The sequence below is a fragment of the Convolutriloba macropyga genome, chromosome 11 (genome assembly GCF_964194025.1).
Source record: "Convolutriloba macropyga chromosome 11, txConMacr16.3, whole genome shotgun sequence".
In the NCBI taxonomy this organism is placed as follows: Eukaryota; Metazoa; Xenacoelomorpha; order Acoela; family Convolutidae; genus Convolutriloba; species Convolutriloba macropyga.
Window position 1 is genome coordinate 22396061 of NC_134478.1, and position 24552 is coordinate 22420612.

The following is a 24552-nucleotide window of genomic DNA, read 5'->3' on the forward strand; positions in this document are numbered from 1 at the left end:
GCTCTTTATTAACTTCACGTACTTTGCCACTCGACCGAAAGAATTCGAGTTAATTAAGAATTTAATTCGAGCACAGTCCTGTTGACCTATCAGAGCTTTTAACCATGTTTTCTACAAGTCTTTTTTGTTGTCAGCAAAGCTGTCGCTTTTTGTTTTTTTTATAATTAAATAGTAATTTCTGACCAATGAAAGAATTCTCAAAAATAGCAGTGGGTCTTATTTACACAGCTTTTTGTAACAAAGTCACGAAAAGTACAAGTAGAACTAAAGTACAAATAAGTTGTATAAGTTAATTATGAAACTGGATATGAAACTTTTCATCTGAATTAGAGCAGAAAGCTATAATTGGTATCAAAATCAGAGAGCAGATTAAGCAAAAACGACCACACAGAAGAAAACGCTTTTACTTCTAAACACACTCAAGTTGTCAGAAGTTATATAAATCAACCGATATTTGTGAACACAGAACTTTGAGAGTTTTTTTCCACATTGCATCGAAACAAATCTCAAGGTGAATCGGCAGTTGTTCACACAATAAATTATTTAGACAAAAAAATCAATAAAAGTTTTGCAATGGATAAATTTTGTCGAACATTTGAATGCGATGGAGCAGAAGTGGATAAGAAGACACTGTCAGCATTTCAAAGTAAGGTCAAATTGGGATTCCTGATGAAGAAGGCTTCTTCTATGAGTAGCAAGAGTCTCATCGCATTTAGAGACGAGGGCGAAGGAAAGTACTCCATGCTGTTCAAATCGGCTAAAAGTGGAATTGCTGCCATTTCTAACAGGTCAGCTGAACATACATTACGATCAAAAACACCTACTGCATAAAGTGGACCTTTTGGAGCATTTTACATCTTAGTCCCCCCCCCCCCCCCCGAAAACGTATATTTCAATAAATGAAAAAGGGCTTTTAAAGTATGGGATATGGTGACAAGTATGGGTGACAAATTCCGCAAGTTAGTGAAATATTATTTGAAGGAAGGGGCGCCGGCTTCCTTCGCGCGCGGTGCTCTTCATCTTTTTGAAGGAAACATGCAAATTAAGATGCATATCCGTGAGGTTAAATGAACAATCATCGAATTTTCATTATAAAAAATGAATTTATGTTCCTGGGGCTTTTATCTTGTTCATAATTGTTAAAGATCAGTTTTTGCAGAAATTTTCTATAATTTGCCATTTTTCACTGGGGTCATTATAGAAATGATGTCTTACAGATGGTTGCATTATAGAGCGATAGCAACCCAGTTCACGCATCATACATCTTTCATTGATTTCATACTAGGTCATATATAATTTGTATGATTTCTTAGGAGTCATACAGTGATCATATATTATTTTCTGCAAAAAATTTGACAGCTAAAATACTGTTTCATCTTCCCTTTTTGGTAGAAACTTAAAAAAGTTCTTGGAAGTCATACAAGGTCATATATGACACAAATAGCTTTGACGTGTGTCCCCAATTCCCGTGTAATTTAGTTACAGGGCATTTATTTAAATTGAATGCACCGCATATGCAGTGTCTACATTTGACTATTTAAATGCACTAAAACAATAACTTAAGATTTTATACTTATTTATAAAATAATTTTATTCGTTTCCGTTAGACGCTCGTAATCCATGCTCCTCTGTCTATTGTCATGATTAAACTTAGTTTTCACAATTATTAAATATAAGGACAGATCAAAGCAGGATTTGTGCCGTACAGGTCGAATAAGAGGTAGCATCTATTCGACTTTTACGGCACATCTATACGAAACTTTGAAGCAACTTTTTCGGAGAACATATCACGACGTATGAGTAAAAACATGTTCCAAACGCTAAATATTTTTATAGACTAAATAGTCACTGAGAAATGTTATATATTTTAGAAAAGTATAGCGCACTGTGCCCATATGTTTCACTAAAATTTAAATATATGTGAGATACAAGGATGCTCGGCAATGTGTGTACGCACATGAGGTTCCGACCCCGCTCATCCCTATTCTTGACTTAATTGGGTACCAAATGATGAAGAGATAGACAACTTTCAAAAACATACACATAGTTCAATAAACAACCAATGGAATACAATAATGCCACCCTAGAGGGCCGATGAACGTTGTTCATAATATGATAACTAGAAAAGACAATAATAAATATCAAACAACAAACATTATTTAAGAACAAAACTCGATTTTTATTATAAATAAAATCATAACAAAATCAAACTTGTATCAGATAAAATCTAAATGAAACAATTTAAAGTATACATCATTACAAAAAAATGGGTCCTGTCCTCAATGCGAATGGTTAATAGGTCGACAAAAAAGAGCGAAGAGGTGCAAAGTTGAAAAATAAGTTCCTGTTTTTGAAAAAAATTAATTTCACTGAAATCCCTAAAATGTTCATTTTTGTCTCCATAGGAAGCAATTGAGACAAGTCATTATCCAATGTTTAATTGCTCAAAATGTCCAAGCGAATAGGACCTACAATTATTGTTATAAAATAAAAAGAAAACAAAAATCCAATAAAATAATCAAAAAAATCTCAAATATGTTATAAAATCTCGTAGTAACATTAGTAACAAACCCGAGAAACAAAGGTTTCAGGTTAAAACCGTTATATTATTTATAGTTTACTGGAAACGGGATGTGATCTTGATCTGTGTTTAAAGAGACTGAGTTACAAATCGACCGAAAAATTTACTAGAAAAATGATGAAGCACAAAAACCCAGTTATATTTTTGTAAAAAATTGTTTTCAAAAGTCATAACAGATTTAAGGTTTCCACCAACAGCGATGAATTAAGTTGCAATACCTCAAGAAGCCATTTGGGACTGTTAATAGTGAGACTAACTCACCACCCCACAAAGCAACAACAAATATTTAAAGAAGCCAAAACTTCAAACAATTTTACGAGATCACACTAATCAAGGCACTATAATTATAGGCTGTTACCTGCAAGAACTGTAAATTGTCACTTTTTCTTCATTTTAATAACAAAGAGTCTTTCTTCTAAAAGGATTACCTAGACATGACAACAAAAAAGAACACAGAAATTGAACAGTATAGAAATCTTGGAAATATTTTATGACATCAATCGTCGAAGCAATCAGTCACAACGTAAAACCAAGCGCAAAAAAAGTTTGAAACAACAAATTGAGACTTTGAATCAGTGAATTTGAGTTAAATGGTTACAAAAATGGAAGCAAAAAGTATACAGTTGAAAAAAATTTTAATTTTAAAGTCATTAAAACAAACAGGTATGAACTGAATTCTTCAACTAGTTTGAGTTATGCGTCCTCGGGAAGCAATTGAGACTTATATTTTTTAGGTATATGGTGTATAACAACAAAAAGACAAACATATGCAAAAACAAAAAACAATCCTTAAAGTTTTGCGAGATAACTTTATCTCAGCCCAAAAAGAATAAATTATAAAACAAAAAGTAATAAATACTCAGATACGCCTTTTCCAACGCTGCGCCTGATCCTTACTATGCATTTCTTCTAATGCACTTGTCAATAATTTGACATGGAAACCAAAATGTACTCATAAAATATGCAGTTATGCTCAAAAATAAAATGAAATTGAAAAGGCGTATTATCAAAACAAAAAGGACCATTAGTTGAACATAAAACCGTATGTTCATATATAACCCATATGAAATTGGATTCCGCCTGTTGTTACTGAGAATTTTTAAATTTTGAAAATTAATAGCATAAAATCTAGCCAAAAAACTCGGATCGAACAATTCAGCAACCCTCCTTTATCTCTAAAGAAGAAATTAGTAACTCTACAGGTAACAATTTGACCAAATTTTAGCACAATTGACAAAAATTAGGTCAAAAATATGAAGAAAATATGTCGCAAATATCAACAAAAACGGCTGAAATACGTCAAATATTCACAAAATTTTAAACGATAGCTCACTATAAAAAGCAAAAACTGAAAAAATCTTTTTAATTCCATATTCTAAGATGGACGGGCTTTTTAATGATACCACTCACAACTCTCTACGTTGATTATATCGATCGGCCAAAATTGTCTGAACAAAAAAACCCATTTGAGTAGTTCCTCCCCCACTAAAGTGGGTCGGAACAATTATAAGGTTTAATTCAATTGACATTGTTTTTTGTTATGACTCGGCATAGTACATAGTCAGGCGCTCTCTCGGAATAATTGCCAAGATTATGAAAATACATAACTTGCAGAAATGTTTGTCGTTCGTTTCAAAAATATTGATATGGTATATTACATAGCTGTTAAGAACAGCATCCTGTCTGGCTATTCAGTTAATTAGATCTATTTGAAGTCAACTGCTTTGCACATAACTGTGAATACTATCATTATCCTGTAAACTGGTCCTGTTTTTGTAATTAATCAACAAAGGGATTCCCGTATCGCGGGTACCCAGTTAAATTAACAATAATAAATTCTGGAATTTTTACGGTGTGAGCTGTATAACTTTTGTCTGAAATTTTTCTGATACTGCACGATAAAATTTCTCTTTGGTTTAATCTCATTTTAGCCTCGGTCCCTTCACTCTAAACGGAGGCGCACAAGACCTGGTCTGGAAACGACCGGATGGAGAGAAATTCTACACTGTTTTCACACTATCTGAAGATGGAAACTCTCTAGTCCAGACATTGACTCACTTGGATAACAAGATCCCAGTCCAGACACAGACTCGAACCCTGTCTCAGGGAAGTGATGGGGAACTATCTGTGATGACTGTGATCCAAGAATGTGATGGAATCTCTTACAGTCAGACTTTCAACTTCACAGACTTTGTAATTGGAAATTAACTATCATAATTGTAACATTTATAACCAGTCCTAGTCTAAATCTTGTGAAAAGACATTAAAATTCTAGTGGGAGGGGCAGTAATATTTAAAATAATTATTATAATAATGGCAATAGGTCCAAGTTTACGAAAGCGTGATGTAGAGCAGGGTTTTTTCATAGCACATGCATGGTCTTCTGGAAAGTACAGGTCTAGACTAGGGAGATCCGATACCAAATTCGTAAAACGAAATCTATTAGCTCATAAACTACTACCCGTTTCGCCATCTAATTGCTGGAAGAATTGCGGTGAATATCGGGTGGTAGAAAAACAAATTCAGAGCAGAAATCTTACGTTTTTAGAGGTGATGCGGTGAATTTAGTTGAGTTTATCGGTGATCTTTTGAAAGAATTTATCGCTTATCACCGAGCTTACAAAAATTAACCGAATTAACCGCAAATCTAATAATTTTTTTACCATTTTGACCGCCTGATACTGATTGACCGTCTGAAGCTTTGATTTTCAGCTTAACATTCTTAATGGAAATGTTTTTCAATTGTATTTAAACCATTTTAAGACACTCACGTGCACATTTTAAAATGCCGAAAGGCTGCAGTGCCAGAAGTCAAAATGCCAGAAGTTGCTACTTAGCGAGAAGTTGAATTTCGTTGGCATTTTAAAACGTGCGCGTTTCGTGCTTTAAGCATGGTTAAGTGATTCTGCAGTCACATCGAAATTCTGATTTAATATCTCGAACCACTCCGCGGTTCTCGATAAACGCCAGAAGTTCTCAGTGACTTCAAGCAGAGTCACTTAACCATTACTTACTAATAATTTGGTGCCTATTAACGAACCTATTAAATTCTCTGGAACAATATTTTATATATTTCCAATTGTACGTTATTTTGGTATTTGAAATTCTATTAATAAAGCACATTGACATGTAGAGTTATTGAAATTTATCAGTCCCCAGAACAACAATTAAAATTTAGCTAACAAGAAATCCTCATAAGTAAGAAAGTCAACAGAGTCAGCATAACCAGCAAATTGATCAAGAAAATACGCCAAAAGAGGTGAGCGAGCAAAAACCCGGAAACGTTTACAAAACCCGTCCGTCCACTTTCAATTATGTTTAACAGGAAATCAACAACACATATGGCATGGCCTTTCTGAGAAATCAAAAACGATACCTAGCACCATAAATGATTTCGTCCAAAGAAGAGCCAAAATTCCTTAAATGTTCTTGCTAAGGTTTTACAGGAAACATTATTGGTGTAAGCTATGTTTTATAAGGCTTCATAGATTTTAAAAAATTGTTCTTTGTCGGTGAGTAGTAAGTAATTTATACAATTATAAAACTGAGACAACTTTTTGGCATATTTTAACCTAACATGTCCAATCATACGCGCGGAAGAAAACTTCTCGGCAATTATTCCCTGCCTGATTACATAAAAACTTACCTCAACTCCGTCTTGAATTAAACAAGTGAGAGAGTTATAAAAAAGAAATTCAATTAATAAATAACGTTGAGAACAATTAATAAAATATTAATAACAACCATCTAATAAATATTAAAAGACACAACTTTCTGTTTTGAGTCAAAGCTGAGTGTTATAAATGGACCCGCTCAAAATTGCGTCCCCGTCAGCATCTTGAACGTACATCTATTTGTGTTGTCTGGACATCTAAACGTTTCATAAAAGGCATGAACAGAGAAAGAAGTAATAATAATCTGCTATTAGAGCTGTTCTTGTCCCAAGAAGCTCCTGCGGGGAGCAGTCGCAGCTGTTTGTACTCCTCGTCGATGCTTTTTTAAATTCCCAACTAGGATGGAGTTGGACAGCTTCCTAATTTATTTAACGCTGAATAGACAAGCGTCATCTCTTTGCAAGCGGCTCTTCCCCTGCTTCAAAATTCTTGTATGGACATCATGAGAAGGGCTTTTTCTGGGGCCTTGCTTCGAAATTCATGATTTCCTTATCTTCGGACTCAATTTGAGAAGTTTACCAGAAGCTAGGATCAAAATAGTTTTCTTCAATCTCACCATACTGTTGTTTGCCTTAATGTCTGATTTTATCACAGTCATTCATCTCAAAAAAGGACATGCGAGTTTTTTTCCAAGGACTGTTGTTGCTTGTGGCCTTTTTTGGTGACTATATGCATACGAGCAAACACGGTAGCTCAGATAGTCCGAATTATCATCAAAAGCACTCCGAGCAGTTGTGTTAGACTCTGTTATATTGAGAATTTGTTTGTCACTAGTTACGAATGTTACTAGTTTTCTCAGTGGTTATTTGAGCAAATCCTTTATCTTCTCAAGATGATGTGTCTTTTTCACCAAATTTTTCAAGAATAGGTTTTTGGTTTTTATCACAAAATAACCATTCAGTTTATCTGATAACTTTTGTTGACAATTTTTTGCTCCATACAAAAAGCAAGGGATGATCTTTATTTCATTCACTCAAATCACGTATATTCGTCAGCTGCACAAGATCTGGATATAAGTCATCCAACCTAATTGGGAAAACAATAATCAGTGTAACGGTATATCACTCAAGCTCTTTGTCAACAAAGGCTTCATTTGTTCATAATGGTCCATGAAAATGTGTGATCTTGTTGTATCCTAGATAGCAGCACCCAGATAATTGGTTTATTCCCCATGATATCTTTCTAGCTATGCTGGTTCCCGACAAGGCTCTATCGAGAAATGGTGAGCTTTTCAAACTGGTTTGGGTTAAGTAGAATTCGATTTTCTCCACGTTTTCAACAAAAACCATCTTGTAACGTCGCCTCAGTTTATCGACAGTCTTTCCGAAGCATGAATTGTTAAGGAATCTGAAAAAGATCTTTTCGAAAAAGCTGACACCGAGTTGTTATCGCAAATTTGTTTTCTGTTCAAAACAGCATCCAAAAATATGAATTTGGTTTAAAGTTAGTGCCTTTTAAAATTTTTTAACTTGGAGACCTTGTTTGCAATAAAAATGTAGAACTGAAAAACGACAAATGTAATTCTGCTCTGACTGAAGCGTTTGTAGAAGCTTTGGGATATGATTGGTCTTGTTCCCTAATTCTGCCTGATCGAATCTCAGCAACGGTTTTTAACTTTTCAGGAAAAAAATCAATGTGACGGTCGAGTAAAATGCCAGAATTACTCAGGCTCACAATAACAAAACACCAGATACCACTTTCGTCAGGTATTTCCATGATCTCAATGATCGCTTTGTGAAAAACTCCATATGTAATTAGTTTTTCTTCATAAAAGTCATCCAAGTACTTGTTACTAGTTTTCATATATCTTTTCTTCCCAATGCCATTCGTTCTTCTACGGAATGCACTATCACTAAACGGAATGCACAATTCTAATTTTACCTGAGTTTCTTTTTCAACATTGCATCCCGTGAAATATTGGGTACAATATAGTAATACCAGGGGTCTAATCCATATGCCTGTTAAAACAGTCTTCTAATTTTCTAAACACGTCAGCCAGAAGAATGACATCAGTTTTGAAATGCAACATGAGATAGACACCAAAGTTCTTGCATCGAAGCAAATTCCAGACTTTGCTAGCATGCTGAACATCCTCTCGTAAACGTCATTTCGGTCGGAAAATGGTTTAATCCTTTGATCACCATAGTGAGGCAATGAATTTTCAGAGAAATTCCCGCAAATATCGATAAACGAATAGCGGAAGAACCCTTCTTTCTGCAGAAAATTTACAATGCTCGTACAGAAAGTACAATTCCTCATATAGTAGCCTATCATATGTTGTTCTACCCTCATGAAAAAAGGGGAACGAGATGTACGTCTCACTGATTTAGCAGATGATGTGCACCATATTGGCAGAGTTGGGCGAAGAAAATTGGTGTAATTGTCTAAGAAAGAAGCTTGACATTGCTGCAGTTATGTGCAACTCCATACGTTTCACCAATGAAATGATCATGCTGGACTACTTTTTCCTCATTCAGTTTTTCTCTTAAATGACACATTGGCGAAAATAACCAAATGAACTGAAAACATATTGAGCCAATTTCGAATTTCTTTAGTCTTCTGTTGCTATGGTATTATGAACAACTTAAAGCACTCCAAACAACTTCAACACTTTTTCTAGTTTTTTGAATTGCATGAAAGCAAGTTCGAAGTTTTTCTAACGGTTATCACACTGGTGGGCCGTGAAAACGTGAAATATTGTTATACAGCAATCAATCCATGGGTCATCAGCAACAGAGGAGTGGTTTTTATGTGTATTCACTTTAGACAAGTAAGGTGTTTTTAATTTGTTTTTGGCGCAACCAAGAAAATAATTTCAATTGTGTTTTGTTTTTCAAACTTGGGAACATCCGTTGAAGAGTTTTGGATCCCGATTGCGTCCAATTTGAGTTCCTACAAATTTGACTTGAATTCACTGCTTCTCTCTGTGCTCCTTCTCTGGAAATTTTGTCGCTAGCACTGAGTGTGCAAAGCACTCGTGCAGATGTTTCAAACATTCGGGATAAAATGGTTTCCAAATGAGGCAGTTGGTGCAGCAATGTATCTGTTTCCTCTGATGGGCTTGATTTTGTTAATATTGACGTCGAAGTGATCAATTGTTTGAACAACAAATTCATGTCCACCGGTAGCAAAAACGTGGATTGAATCCTTCATTTGAGCAAAAAAATCAAAAGTTTCAACGTCTGTTATGTCTGTTATGTCTGTGGTAAACATTTTTGACTTCCTGCTTGCATAACAGTCGACTTTTGTCTTCTGTGGGCTTGAAAATTTGCACAGAAAACAATAATTATGTCTTCAAAGGTCCAATTTCTGCTATTTTGTTTCTCACGAATAATTTTATGTCTTCAAGAAGCTCGATAACAAAAATTAAAGGCGTCAATTTTGTTGTCCGCTTGTATCTCAATCCAGTGAAAAAAGTTCCGATCATAGGTTTAGTTTACTGTTGCTCGATTTTGCTTTTAATTCTCTTGATGAGTACCATACCATGAGTATCATTCTCTTGCTTATGACAGTATGAAGTGTCGCCATAAATTTGAGTACAGAGCCTGCACTTCGTGCACGTCTTACATCCTTGATTCATGAATTGTTTTCAATTGTCAAATTACGCTTTACTCTTTGTGAAGCTGCTACTACAAATTCTAACCTCATAGTCTGCTTTTTTCTATTTTTGTGTTTTGTCCCTTTTCCAAATGCAGTAATAGTTTTTGTTTCTTGCTGTACTTTTTTGGGCACTGGTCACGGTGTATTTTTTTTATCGAAAGAAATAGAACAGAAAATTAAAATAGTGGGTCGGAAAGTTTTATAAATATAATTGAACAACTCATCCACGGATCAGAATTTTTCATTTTTTGTCCAAATAAACTTACCTTTGTCTTGAACTGTAGTGTCTCTAAGCCTCAATTGACAAATGAGGTAATCGAACTAACTTCTAGTTTTGAGTACGCATTCTTTTATTTGTTTTAGCAGTGCGAACGGGTCAACGACAACAGTCTAAGCAATTAATTTGCTCCTATGAATACGCGATCCTGGTTTTTGTGATTCTCAAATCCAACAGCTGATTTCAAATTAGGAACGTTTCTCCCCAGCACAATGTATGAACTCAACGTTTTTTTTATTTTCTTTTTGCTTTTAAATCTGCTCAAAATTATTGTCCGGTGCCAGAATGTCAAATTATCATAAAATAAAACAGTATCATACAGCAAAAGAACATCCGACAAGGAAAGGGTTTGCTATTGTTTGTTTTGATGAGTCTATCAGTTGCTTGACATCAAGATCTCCTTCTCTCATGAGTCTTTGCAGCTGAAGTTGAGTTGCTTCACATTTATGTAAATTCGAGAGTTCAATCTTCTTCAAAATTTGACTTCATTTTGCTTGCCGTCCTATCAACCGAAAAAACATCTTCTTTTCATTCTTCTATATTTGCTGCCCCAGTCAAGCAAAGGTTATATTGAACCAAAATTTTTGCGATTTTTTCGCGCTTTTAAAGAGAATGTTTCGAGTGCTACCCTGCAGATGTAGTTGAAAATACTAATATAAAATCTTTTAGAAAAAATTATGCTTGCTGGAGAAGAAAGCCATGAAAGGCTATTGTTGTGCAATAAACAAGTCAGAAGTGAAACTTGAAAAAAACATTGACTTTTGTCCTTATCACAACCAAAACGAGTTGGTTGTTCCCGCAACTTAAAACTGATATAAAAACGTTGTAAACTGTCTAGAACAATGTAATTGAATCCTTATCTACATTCTCTTACATTTTATGGTTTACACATCGTTCAAAGAACAAAACCTTCCCCCAAAACATTTTTGAGGACAAAAGTCTCCCCTGTTACTGGCAAAAAGTTTCATAGGACACAGAAGAGACACAGAAAAGGCACCGAAAAGACACAGAAAAGACGCCGAAAAACACAGAAAAGACACAGAAAAGTAAAGACAAGCGATTTTTTCAGCGACGAAGACAAGATTGGGTTACAGACGTTACCCAGCAAAGACGATTTTTTTTGGAAATTGGGTTTCAGACGTCACCCCGACGAGAGGATCATTTTTTAATGGTTTCAGACGTCACCGGCAGAAGTCCGCCCGAGGTCTCAGACGTTACCTCTGATGTCCTGTTCCCCGGTTAGAGCAATCCAAAATCTCTAATTTTTTTCGACAACAAGCCTCCAAAAAATTGATATTTGTCCCCAAAAAAACTTTTTTTGTTACTATAACAGCTTGATTCATAAAACTTGACAAGTTTTATTATTTTCACAGCGAGGAAAAGCAGTTTTCTAACTTTTAAAGAAAAATCTGCGAAAAAAGACACAAAAATCAGAGAAATGTTCATTAAATCAGAAAATTCAAAAAACACAACTTAGTTTTCTGACTACATATCCGTTTGAATTGCGGAAAAAACTATTAAACCACTCTTTTGAAGTGGTTTTTGATCAAACAAAAAGCAGCTTTCCTCGATATATCATATCAGCATTATATAAATATGAAAAGTCAGAAAAAATTTTTTGAATTCGGAAAATTCAAAAAACACAATTTAGTTTTCTGACTACATATCCAGTTGAATTGCGGAAAAAACTATCAAACCACTCTCTGGAATTGGTTTGCAATCAAACAAAAAGCTATTTTTATCGATATATCCGGTCAGTATCATATAAATAAGAAATGACAGAAAAAGATTTTTGAGTTCAGAAAATTCAAAAAACACAATTTAATTTTCTGATTCCATATCCGTTCCAATTGCGCAATAAACAATTAAATCACTCTCTCGAATTAATATGTATCAATTTCATATCAATAGGAAAGGTCAGAAAAAGATTTTTGAATCAGTTTCATATCAATAAGAAATGTCAGAAAAAATCTTTAAGTTCAGAAAATTCAAAAAACACAATTTATTTTTCTGAGTACATATCTGTTTCAATTGCGGAATAATCCATCGAAACACTCTTTTGAATTAATTTGCAATCAAACAGAAAGCCATTTCCATTGATTTATCCATTCGGTATCATGTAAATGAGAAATGTCAGAATAATTTTTTTTGAATTCAGAAAATTCAAAAAACACAAGTTTTTCTTCTGACTACATATTCATTTGAATTTTCGAATAAACCACTAAACAAACCCCTAAAACAAATCATTATCAGTCGGTTTGATACTTTCACCTGTATAGGGAAGTAAATAGAAAGTCATTAGGCACCACACCAAATATCAAAACTTTCATTTGACAAAAATAACTACCATTTTTTTGATTTTTTGCAGAAGTCCTCGGTCTCAGACGTTGCCGTCTGCGAAGTCCCCTTAACCCTATTGGTTTCAGACGTTACCATCAGCAGAAGAGGAGTTTTCGAAGAAAATTGGTTCCAGTAGTCACCAAAAAATTTGATGTTTTTTTCCTACTTTCAGCTTTATGAAAGGCAGATCTCAGACGTTATCTGTCGGAGAAAACTTTGGAAGTTTAGTACAGTCAATGCATATTAAAGATAACGAAGAAAATGTGAAAAACAGCAGATAAAGTCACACATTTTTAAAGAAAAGGAAAACGTTTTTTTTTTAAACCCGAAAAAAAGACAATACACAAAAGAGTTCTAAAGGTTTCCAAAATATCACTCGTCTCCGCAATTTTCTAGCATTCAGTAGCCCTTCTATAGCTCCTTTTGCCTAAACGCATCGCTTTTTTACAAATTTTTTATCTTTAGTCGTCACAACAACAATAAACTCCTAGAAAAAGAACAGGTTTCAAATTTATAATTTCGCAAAAAACTGTGGGAGGTATTTATTAATCATAGTGCTCGGTTAGGGTTAGGGAGCTAAGGAAAAGTTTCTTGGGTAGTTTTATAAGCTTCTCAGTTGACAATTTATTCGTATTTGAGAGACAGACGAGTTTATTGAAGTTTTCAAGTAAAAGGAGTTTAATGTAAAAATTATTTGAGTTCTTGTCTAAAATTGGTTCAACTGCATAATTGTAGCAAAGCACAGTTTTCCTGTCAACCACAGTAACCACACACACTAGTTCAAACAGTTAAAGCCAGCTATTTAAGCAAAAATTGTGTTAATTCAACAAAAAACAAGCAATTATTTGGGTCTGTTGAACGAAAAACGATTGAAGCGCGCGAACGTTCGGAAAAGCTTTTAGGTTTTTTTAGTGCAAAAAGCTAGATTTAGCACACAAAACACATCCTGAGACATCATTTTTTGAGAAAAGTTGCGTCGCTGGTTTTTGAACAAGAAAAAACCAGGATCATTAGCATTCAAACCTTAGAAAACCTTTTTTAAAAAAAAAATTGGCGTCGCTGGGGTTCATAAAGCCGTTTTTCACCTTCAGTAACGAGCTTCTTCAGCAACAGCATCAACAATGAGCCTCAACAAAGCAACAGCTCTGATTCCATATCCGTTCCAATTGCGCAATAAACAATTAAATCACTCTCTCGAATTAATTTGTATCAATTTCATATCAATAAGAAATGTCAGAAAAAAATTTTTGAATCAGTTTCATATCAATAAGAAATGTCAGAAAAATATTTTTGAATTCAGTAAGTTCAAAAAACACAATTTAGTTTTCTGAGTACATATCTGTTTCAATTGCGGAATAATCCATAGAAACACTTTTTTTAATTAATTTGCAATCAAACAGAAAGCCATTTCCATTGATTTATCCATTCGGTATCATGTAAATGAGAAATGTCAGAATAATTTTTTTTGAATTCAGAAAATTCAAAAAACACAAGTTTTTCTTCTGACTACATATTCATTTGAATTTTCGAATAAACCACTAAACAAACCCCTAAAACAAATCATTATCAGTCGGTTTGATACTTTCACCTGTATAGGGAAGTAAATAGAAAGTCATTAGGCACCACACCAAATATCAAAACTTTCATTTGACAAAAATAACTACCATTTTTTTGATTTTTTGCAGAAGTCCTCGGTCTCAGACGTTGCCGTCTGCGAAGTCCCCTTAACCCTATTGGTTTCAGACGTTACCATCAGCAGAAGAGGAGTTTTCGAAGAAAATTGGTTCCAGTAGTCACCAAAAAATTTGATGGTTTTTTTCCTACTTTCAGTTTTTGTGAAAGGCAAATCTCGGACGTTATCTGTCGGAGAAAACTTCGGAAGTTTGGAAGTTTAGCACAGTCAATGCATATTAAAGATAACGAAGATAGAGTGAAAAACAGCAGATAAAGTCACACAGTTTTAAAGAAAAGGAAAATGTTTTTTTTTCAAAACCCGAAAAAAAGACAATACACCAAAGAGTTCTAAAGGTTTCCAAAATATCACTCGTCTCCGCAATTTTCTAGCATTCAGTAGCCCTTCTGTAGCTCCTTTTGCCTAAAAGCATCGCTTTTTTACAAGTTTCTTATCTTTAGTCGTCACAACAACAATAAACTCCTAGAAAAAGAACAGGTTTCAAATTTATAATTTCGCAAAAAACTGTGGGAGGTATTTATTAATCATAGTGCTCGGTTAGGGTTAGGGAGCTAAGGAAAAGTTTCTTGGGTAGTATCTTCTCATTTGGCAATTTATTCGTATTTGAGAGACAGACGAGTTTATTGAAGTTTTCAATTAAAAGGAGTTTAATGTAAAAATTATTTCAGTTCTTGTCTAAAGTTGGTTCAACTGCATAATTGTAGCAAAGCACAGTTTTCCTGTCAACCACAGTAACCACACATACTAGTTCAAACAGTTAAAGCCAGCTATTTAAGCAAAAATTGTGTTAATTCAACAAAAAACAAGCAATTATTTGGGTCTGTTGAACGAAAAACGATTGAAGCGCGCGAACGTTCGGAAAAGCTTTTAGGTTTTTTTAGTGCAAAAAGTTAGATTTAGCACACAAAACACATCCTGAGACATCATTTTTTGAGAAAAGTTGCGTCGCTGGTTTTTGAACAAGAAAAAACCAGGATCATTAGTATTCAAACCTTAGAAAACCTTTTTTAAATAAAAAATTTGCGTCGCTCGGGTTCATAAAGCCGTTTTTCACCTTCAGTAACGAGCTTGTTCAGCAACAGCATTAATAATCAGCATCAACAAAGCAACGGCCACCAAGATGTTAAAGCAGAACAGCGCTGAATGTCAGTTTGCCATCAATATGTTCAAAGCGACAGAAATGTCAATGAAGAAACTGCTCGATCTCCTTGAGAAAACTGTGGAGCAAAAAGGAGTTTCCGATCATTGTCTTTGATGATTAACAAGACCAAATTCCAGGAAACAGAGCTCAAGAAACTCTCAGAGGAAGTGATGAGACAGCAGCCACATCTAAGCACTGCATCATCAATATTGAATAGGCAAACGACATTAATAACTCGACTCAATGAAATGGAACTGCAAGTCGATCTGTTGGACGATGATGGCCAGCTCAGTCAGTCTTCGAGTCGCATTAGAGATAATGTCAGCTTGATCTCCAACAGAAGGAACTTGTCTCGGCAATCAACACCTGCGCCCAGTGACGACAAGGAACGAATCTTTAACATCTCGTAACATCTTCAATCAGCCGCCCCCAATACCACCACGGCCAGGACAACCATCATTGTCTCTACAAACATCTAATGAACCAGAACTTCAAATTCAACATGTGCTCGAAGCCCACCAAAGAAATCCTAAAAAGGAAGTTCATGAAAGTCTTCTAAAATAAAAAAATAACCTTGAAAACCAAACAATCGCTCCCAATCCTTTTCCCTACTTTAACAAAGATACCAGTCGGGAATTCACATCTCGCACAAGAATTGGGAAACTCGAAAGTGCTTCCAATCTGGTAAATAGAGATGTCCGCGAAACCGAAACAGCTCAAATCAACTTGAGTGACAACTTTAACACGTCGCAGAACCTTTTGCCTCCAATCCAAAACCTGAACTTTTCAAGTAATCACTCACTTTCAAACCCCTTCAATTTGGAAAGTCCACCTTTTCAATTACATGCAGATGGTCTATTTGCCCAAAACTTGGCATTGGAGGAAACCTTTAACTTAAACTTGCCAAAGCAAAGAAACAATAAGGATTCATATGCCAACAGAAATCCTCAATATCATAATTTTCCCAATCGGCAACAGAATTTTGGAACTTCTCAAGTTCAAACACGATTAAATGGATACCTCGATAGTCAACTGTTGAACTGTGATCTGCAAAAAATCCCCTGCTTACCCACAGTGGCAAACAGAACCTCACGTCTTCCAAGTAAAACTTATAAAATAGTCGCAGAAAACAATTGCCTACAATCCAATCAATGTATTAATCCTATAGCTGGGGTACACTCCGCAAGTGTCCCTCCAATTACCGTGCAGCTCATGGAACAACTGTATCAAAATACCGTCTTAAATCCTGCAGCTCCTAATTTTCCGCCAAACCAGGTAGCTTCACAATCAAACGTAATTGCAGCTCCTCTGCAATTTCCACAGCCTGTGAACATTCAACACGGCCTCGTCAGCACAGGCTTCTCAGTTAATCAAAATATGGCACAACCCAGTCAGTTGTGTAAGAACCAGTTTGTTCCTGGCTCTCAAATTCAATCGAGCCTTCAAGCCCCAGTAACTTCCAATATCCATGCCCAATATTCATTAATCAACAGCTAAATCCTGTTGGACAAAATCAGTTAAGCCAGCTTTTAATCATGCGGAGTTTACTACCCACTGTCAATCAAAATATTAGCTCAGTACACTCGAACACTAATGTAACACAGGAAAGAGGAAATATTGATTTCAAACATTCAATCAATTTGCCACCTCTGAAACTTCAGAATTTCAATGGTAACCCTATCCACTTTCACGAGTGGATCATTAACTTCAACACAAGGATTCACAACAACACTTTCATTAACGACAAGCATCGTATAACCTACTTGCAGATTTTTGTAAGTGGGAAAGCAATGGACTTGATTCATGCTTACTCCTGCGATCCATCTTATTATCAAACAGATCTGAATGAACTAATCCGACATTTCAGTGATCGTACTATAGTTGTTAATGCGTTCCTTAACCAACTCAAAAACTGGCAAATGAACTTACAAAACAAGCAAAGCTTCATTGCCTTTTCCTCATTTTTGAAAAGACTTGTGCAAGCCTTCCAATACCTTGGCTTAACAGCAGACCTCCAGTCTACAATACTCATTAAGAAAGCCAAAGAGAAAACACCACATCATTTATTTCTGAAATGGACGGAACATTGTCTTACCGAGCTCAGCTCAGACCCGACTCTTGTGGATTTTCAACAATGTTTAGAGCTCCAAGCTCAAATCTGCGACAAAGTGAGTGGAGAAAGCAATCAGAGAACCATCAGTTCTCAAGCCTCAAAGTTTGTCAACTCGACCAACCTGCAAAACAAGCCATACAATAGAAGCCTCCCACTGTCAGTCAACAACGCATCAGCGGAAAACAGTAAAAAAAAATTGTAAATTGCGCCGCAGCAAAAACAACCGTCAACTTCACAAAACGTTCCGACTAAAAATATAACACAAAACGATCTTGTGAGAAGTGCAAACAAGAACACAGAATTGCCACATGCCTTGAGTATCAGTAGTGCTCACCAGGGGATCGATACAACCATGTCAGCAAAAACCATTTGTGCACAAACTCCTTGAGCAACAAACACCACAAACAATCGTGCCATCGCAAAAATGATGTCAGGTTTGCAGTGGATTCCACCGCACAACTCTTCACGATCCTGCCAAGCAAATCAAAAGTCCTACAGCAGTTTTTCTACTGAGGTGTTTCTGGTAGCAATCCAACAGCTTCGTCTAGTAGTAAAGCTTCAAGTCCAAATCCAAATACATCTTCTCAACAGAAAAGTCAAACAAACAAAGCCCCCAACAGCCGTTATGGCCAAACTTTCAACAACCAACGCAAGCAAAACGTGCAGCAACGTAATTTAAACAGCAATGCAATTAACCAATCGTTCAGCATTAACCAATGCTCAGAAACACCGGAAAATTGGTATGAGCAATTGCAGCTTATATCTGTTTCATTCCTCAAGGGGGATAAAGCATTCGATACCTACGCCCTCATAGACCCCGGTAGTCAATTCAGCTTTGTATTGGACGTCATAGCTGAATTTCATGAGCTTCCCCGTGAAATTCACCTGTCAGTACCACTACAATTTCTCAATACAGAGAACAGCATGTCCCTCTCAAAAATTGTTGAACCAGTCACAATAACTCCATATAAGTCAACTGAAATATCGTTTGAACTCTCTCGAACGTTCAGCACCCATCCCTGAACGTCGCAGCTGCCAAAATTTTTGAACTTAATCAAATTTGTGATGCCTTCAACAGGTTGCGCCACATACATTTCCCAAATATTGCCGATGGCAAAAACGGCGCCCTCCTCGGTGTTAACACATTCGCATTCACCTACCCTACACATGTTATACCTGGCAATCAGAATCAACCGTTTGTGTGAAAACTAAACTTGGTTGAACCCTCACCGCTGAATATGAGAAGTGTATCTCAGCCACCACTCAGCAGCCCGCAAGTCAGCAGAAGAAGAAATTTTTTTTCCATGTTTCAAGAAACAGAACAGATGAACCCGGACCTGACGAACTTGTTCAACAGTTCTGGAGTATTGAAGCAGATGGCATTCAAAATGACCGTGAACAAGTTCACACAAAACAAGAAGAACAGTTTCTTGATATTTTGAAGAACTACATCAATCACAAAGGCGAGAGATATGAAATCAAACTGCCCTGGAAATCAGATTTAAAGCTGGAAAACAACTTTTATTCTGCACTGAGCCAAGTCAAAAACCTCAACACACGCCTTCAGCGTAAACCTTTGTTGCAAGAAAAATACAATACCAGAAAAATACTCACCGGTGAGGGTCTCTTGACAGACCTTGAGAAAAACAATGTCAAACCGGTGGAAATGCAAGATCCTCAGCCAGACAGAATTTGGTACCTGCCACACCATCCTGTGGAAAGTATCAGTAAGCCCGAAAAATCTCGCCGATTTGCAAATGCCGCTTCAAAATTCCGCGGTCAATCGCTTCATTCAAACCTTCTTACAGGACCAGATCTTAATAAGATTTTAGGTGTCCTGATGAGATTTCGAGAACATCCCGTTGCAGTCCTTGCGGACACCGAAGGCATGTTTATGCAAGTCGCCACCCGTTCGAATTCTCTGGTTAGCAGACAATCGGATACAACAATAGCAATTTACCAGACGCACCTTTGGAGCAAATTGCTCGCCTTCGTGCGAAATATACGTTCTTAACCATTGTGCCAAAGAGAACAGTCAACAATTCCCAGAAGCCCTCAAAGCCGTCAGAAAGCACTTTTACTTGGATGACTACATCCAATCACATGCAACAGAAGAAGACGCTTGTATGGCAGTTCTTGAAACCGAACATTGTCTAAAAACAGGTGGGTTTCGACGCACAAGATTTGTTTCAAACAGCTCTATAGTCCTAAACCAAATCCCTCCAGAAGACAAAGACAACCAGACTGATATTAATCGAGTTCTAGTTCTTTTTGTTAAAAGGAATCTTGAGAAAGACTGTTTTCTTATGAAACCTTTCACTGATTTCCCAAAAGATGCCTCAGCGTACACTCAACGTAAGATCTTTGGTCTTGTCTCCTCGATATTCGACCCAATAGGGATAATGTCACCATCAACGATCCGTTTCAAAATTGTCCATCAAGAACTGTGGAAACTTGGGCAAAAATAGGATGAACAAATTGCCCCTCAAGTAGTTAGACCATTTCGAAAGAATTTGGACTTATACTTCTCTTCCCCAGAAGTGACATTGAAAAGAACTCTCAATAAGAGTTGCCATTCACCAGAAAGTGAAAATGAAATCCATATATTTGTCGACGCCTCAGCTGTAGCAGTTGCAGCCGGTGCATACTCAAAAACAGTTCCTAACTGAGCCACTGATGTTGAAACTTGTTACTTTATAGGCAAATGCAAATTTGCTCCAATCAAAACAAAACAGCATACCCAAATTAGAGTTGGAAGCCGCAGTCATCGGAGTGCGCCTTCTTTCAACCACCATGAAAGAGTCATCGTTTCACATTACTCGTTCTACCTCTGGACAGATGGTCAAGTAGTACTTGACTGGTTATCCACAACCAAGAAGCAACCTGTTTTTGTTGCGAATCGCCTCAAAGAAATCCTTGCATCAACTGATGCTCACCAATGGAAACACGTTACCACCAAAGAAAATCCAGCTGACCACTCAACCCGTGGTCTCAAACTAGACAAAATTCCAGCGAAGTAGCTAGACTTCTTTCCACTAGACAGCTCAGTGCTCCTGAAAACTCTTCAAAGCATATGTTGGCAACGCATGCAATTTAACGCAATTTGTCGGAGCAAATAATCGCCCCGACACAGTTCTCAACTTGGAACAAGTTGCTCTTGACTTTAGCAACAGTCTTCAATTTGGTCTTTCGGATCAAAAAACAAAGGCCTAAAGATCAGCAGTATATAACAGAAGACGTCATTCTTGCGAGAAATCGGCTGATCAAAATGTCGCAGCAAAATTTCTTCTTCTCGACAATTCAAGCCCTGAAAGGTGGTTCCAGGATAGATTCAAAGTGCAAAATCCGTTTGCTCAACCCAATGTTGGACAACAATGGAATCCTTCGCTCATGCGGAAGATTGCAATTTGCGCCAGATAACCTCGAAGTCGAGAAATTTCCGATTATACTGCACGCAAAAGACAAGATAGGGAGGCTCTATATAGAGCATGCACACAACATTTGCGTTCACCAGGGAACAGAGCCAGTGAAAGCTTTTGTGCAGCAGAGATACCACATCATTGGACTCAGAAAAACACTTTTGAGTATAAAGTACAGGTGTTTTCTCTGCAAACGATTTTCCGCTCAAAACATTCGACCCGTCATAGCTCCACCGCCTGCCTGCCGTTTCCCGACAGACTCTACCCAGTATCCTTTCGCAAACAGCGGAGTCGACTTTTTTGGACCCTTTTATATAGAAGATGCCAAAGGACAGATTGCAAAACATAACGGCCTCATCTTCACTAGCCTGGTTACTAGGTGTGTCCATCTAGAAGCTTGTCCCGATCTCAACACTGACATTTTTCTAAACGCTTATCGACGTTTTGTAAGCCGCAGATGTCAGCCAACAACAATGCTAAGGGACAATGGCAAGACATTTATTGGCGCATCTGAGGAACTAAAAAGACCTGTGAAACGTCTCGACAACGACGAAATCTACAAAGCAATGGCAGCAACGAACACAACCTGGAAGTTCAATCCTCCCTATGGACCTCATTTTCGCGGTATTTGGGAGCGCTTATTGATCATACAAGGCTCCAAAAGATTGTCGCTTGATGTGTTCAGGACCATTTTTGGTCGAGACCGAAGCTATATTGAACTCCAGACCACTAACGATTGTCGCTGACCTTCCAGAAAATGAAATGCCTCTCATGCCAAACCATTTTCTGATCAACAGACCGTTCAACTCTCTCCCACCAGGAACGTTCGACAGTCAAGAACCCGCCAGCTCCAAGTCTTGGAAGAATCTGCAGCAAATGGTCAACCATTTCTGGAAACGACTCGTCAAGAAGTATCTTCCGACACTGTTAAAAGGTCCAAATGGAGCGATGGTGACCAAACGCCACTCAGAGTCAACGACATCGTTTGGATTCTGAAAGATATGACTCCACGTGGAATTTGGCCCCTTAGACGTGTTCTCGAAGTCTACCCTGGACGAGATGGACAACATCGTGTGGTGAAGGTGAAAACGGCTGACGGCACGTATGTTCGCCCTGTCTCCGCGCTCGCACGCGTTTTGGCTGATTAACCCATTTTTTCTTCACCTTTTTTCGAAACGGTTCTCTAGGCAACTTGCGTTACAACTTCTTCGACGATCTGGTCAACCGTCTGTGATGTGTTAGTTGGCCTCCTCTTTCCCCTGGAGCATGTTGTGCAATAATCAAGTCAGAAGTTAAACTTGAAAAAACATTGACTTTTGTCCTTATCACAACCAAAACGAGTTGGTTGTTCCCGCAACTTAAAATTGATATAAAAACTTTGTAAACTGTCTAGAACAATGTAATTGAATCATTATCTACATTCTCTTACAACTATTAAACCGGTTCCGCTATACTTCTACGACCCACCATCCAATAATTGAGAACTTATTCTTTAAAGTAATCAACAAGGCAAACAAAGGAGAAACCATATGGTAAATATGGAATTGGAGGAGATGAAGATTATTATAACTAGAAAATGGACTTTCTGCATTTGATCAGTGAGCGAATGGAACTTTAAAAAAAGAGGGCAGTATATGTCCCCTCAGCAAAAGTATGTGAAATGCTCGCAAAAAGGAACTCATTGCCATGAAATATTTGAAATATTCATATCAAATTAAAGAATAGAGATGGACTCGTTAAGTGTAAACCTGATTTTCACAAAGATAGGGAAAGCATAATTAATAATGATGGGAATAGTAAATCAGGGAATAGTAAATTTTGACAGATTACATTAAGGACCATTTGTTCTTTATCTGTGAGCTAAAACTAACAGTGACCCAGATGGAAGAAAAATAGCTGTGAGAATTTCCCTAGCCAATTAAAGATATGGATTTAAAAACCTGCGATAAACACAACCGATGATAGGACGGAAACGATACACCACTAACGCAAATTCGTAAAACAAAAACTAGAGGCCGCTCTCTCTCTCTCTCTCTCTCTCTCTCTCTCTGTGTGTGTGTGTGTGTGTGTGTGTGTGTGTGTTGTGTGTGTGTGTATGTGTGTGTGTGTGTGTGTGTGTGTGTGTGTGTGTGTGTGTGTGTGTGTGTGTGTGTCTTGTTATAAACTTTACTTTAAATTCTTGCCATTTTTCAACTTGATAAGTAGTTTTTCCTGAAAGCACGACTTACTGAAATTAGAATCATTAGAAGCATCCATTAAATATTGACGTGTTTGTAAAGACAGAATTTTATATTTACAGATTTGAAATCCAAGTTGCTTAGAAATCCTCAACCAGGACTGAGCAATATGTCAAAAAAAGAATTTACACGGAAATTACGCTATCACCCAATTCAAATAGATGATTCTGTACACAGCGTTCATTTCTATTGGACAGAATAGTCGCGCAAGGAAAATCGGGCTCTGGAACTGACATTAACAAACTAACTCAAACGCAAATTTCACTTTGGAAATTTGAAAAATTATTGATTCGAGTTAATTTGAATTTTTGTCATCCCAAAATTTGAAATATAATTCGAGATAGGATTGAGTGCTAAAACACCTGTTCAGGAGTCAAAAGACCAAATATTTGTAAAACTCCGGAAAAAAGATTATAATGTTTTGGGTGTATTAATGTAAATAGAATGAAAATGTTATTTAAACTGCAAATAATTTCAAAAATTTGTTATTTTTGAATTCATTTCGTAGAATTAGATATATTAAGTGAAAGACAAGGGCTGAGAGGTTCTAAAGCAATTTGTTCGATTGTGGATCAATTTTAAGTCATCATGACGATCAACACAAAGCTCGAAAACTTTCGTTTTTACTGCAAATTCAGTTTTTTTGCCAACTCTTTCTTCTTTGCAGATTGTATCATAAGTTTTGATTTCATTTCAAATCAACATGCTTCATCAGTTTGATACAATCTGTGATAACTCGTTTGGAAATCTGAAAATAATTAGAAAAGAGTCTAACAATGAGTAACAAACTGGCCAATAAAGAAAGGAGTTATTCGCTTCTTCTAAGGTTTTCTTTTTTTGGCTAGACGCCAACTCAGTTAAATTGGAGTCCTCTAACTCTCTCTTCCCAGTGAATTGCGCATAAAAAATTGCGTGACCCTAAATATTGAAAACAACTGGCTTTAGATTTTTCGTGCAGTTTTGATAATTTTTATGATGCCAAATTAGTTACTTTCTCGTTCATTTCAAAAACCCATAGTTTAAACCAAATTAGCAAGCTAATAAATAAAAAAAAAGTGTTGTCTGACAGCAGAGGTCATCCTCGACATTTAAACTGACAGCACTACTAAAATAGTATTCCGAGAGAGACCATTGAGGAAAAACTGAAAAGTAAATTACGATTTGAATTCAATTACAGCTTTTTTTTATCTTATAACTAAAGAGCCAAGGATCTCCTAAATGTGTTCGAAAACAAGAGAATTCCATACCAGACAAATTCCCCGGTTATCAAATCTGGCACCCGAGGTTTTCATTTGTCTACAAAAGAAAGTCAGTCTGTATTGCAAAAAATGAAGTCAAAAATAATTGATTTTGACTACACTCCCAAGCCAGCTTTTTGGGCGACCTTTTGTAAGAAATGCGATGAATGACATGAATTTTTATATAACAAATTTGGTGATTGCGGTAAATGCGGTACAAAAGTTCATCTCTTTTTACC

The 24552-nt window shown here is 36.5% G+C and overlaps 1 protein-coding gene across 2 annotated transcripts; it reads left to right on the plus strand.

Moving 5' to 3' along the window:
- Nucleotides 1-246: 246 nt before the first annotated feature.
- On the plus strand, nucleotides 247-23482 carry LOC142349954 (uncharacterized). 2 transcript variants are annotated; one of them, XM_075401816.1, is made up of 3 exons: nucleotides 247-788; nucleotides 4513-4774; nucleotides 23138-23482. In XM_075401816.1, exons 1-3 carry the CDS (start codon nucleotides 574-576, stop codon nucleotides 23141-23143), a joined length of 483 nt encoding a protein of 160 aa, XP_075257931.1. In that variant the 5' UTR covers nucleotides 247-573; the 3' UTR covers nucleotides 23144-23482. The 2 variants fall into 2 exon arrangements, with proteins under 2 accessions (XP_075257931.1, XP_075257930.1); XM_075401815.1 differs by lacking the exon at nucleotides 23138-23482 and having other exon boundaries at nucleotides 248-788; nucleotides 4513-5713.
- Nucleotides 23483-24552: the final 1070 nt, after the last annotated feature.

Excerpts from the sequence above, each read along its gene's own strand:
- LOC142349954 (XM_075401815.1), top strand. The coding sequence starts at position 574 with ATGGATAAATTTTGTCGAACATTTGAATGCGATGGAGCAGAAGTGGAT. Across the intron at positions 789-4,512 it reads ATTGCTGCCATTTCTAACAG|CCTCGGTCCCTTCACTCTAA; the intron begins GTCAGCTGAACA and ends ATCTCATTTTAG.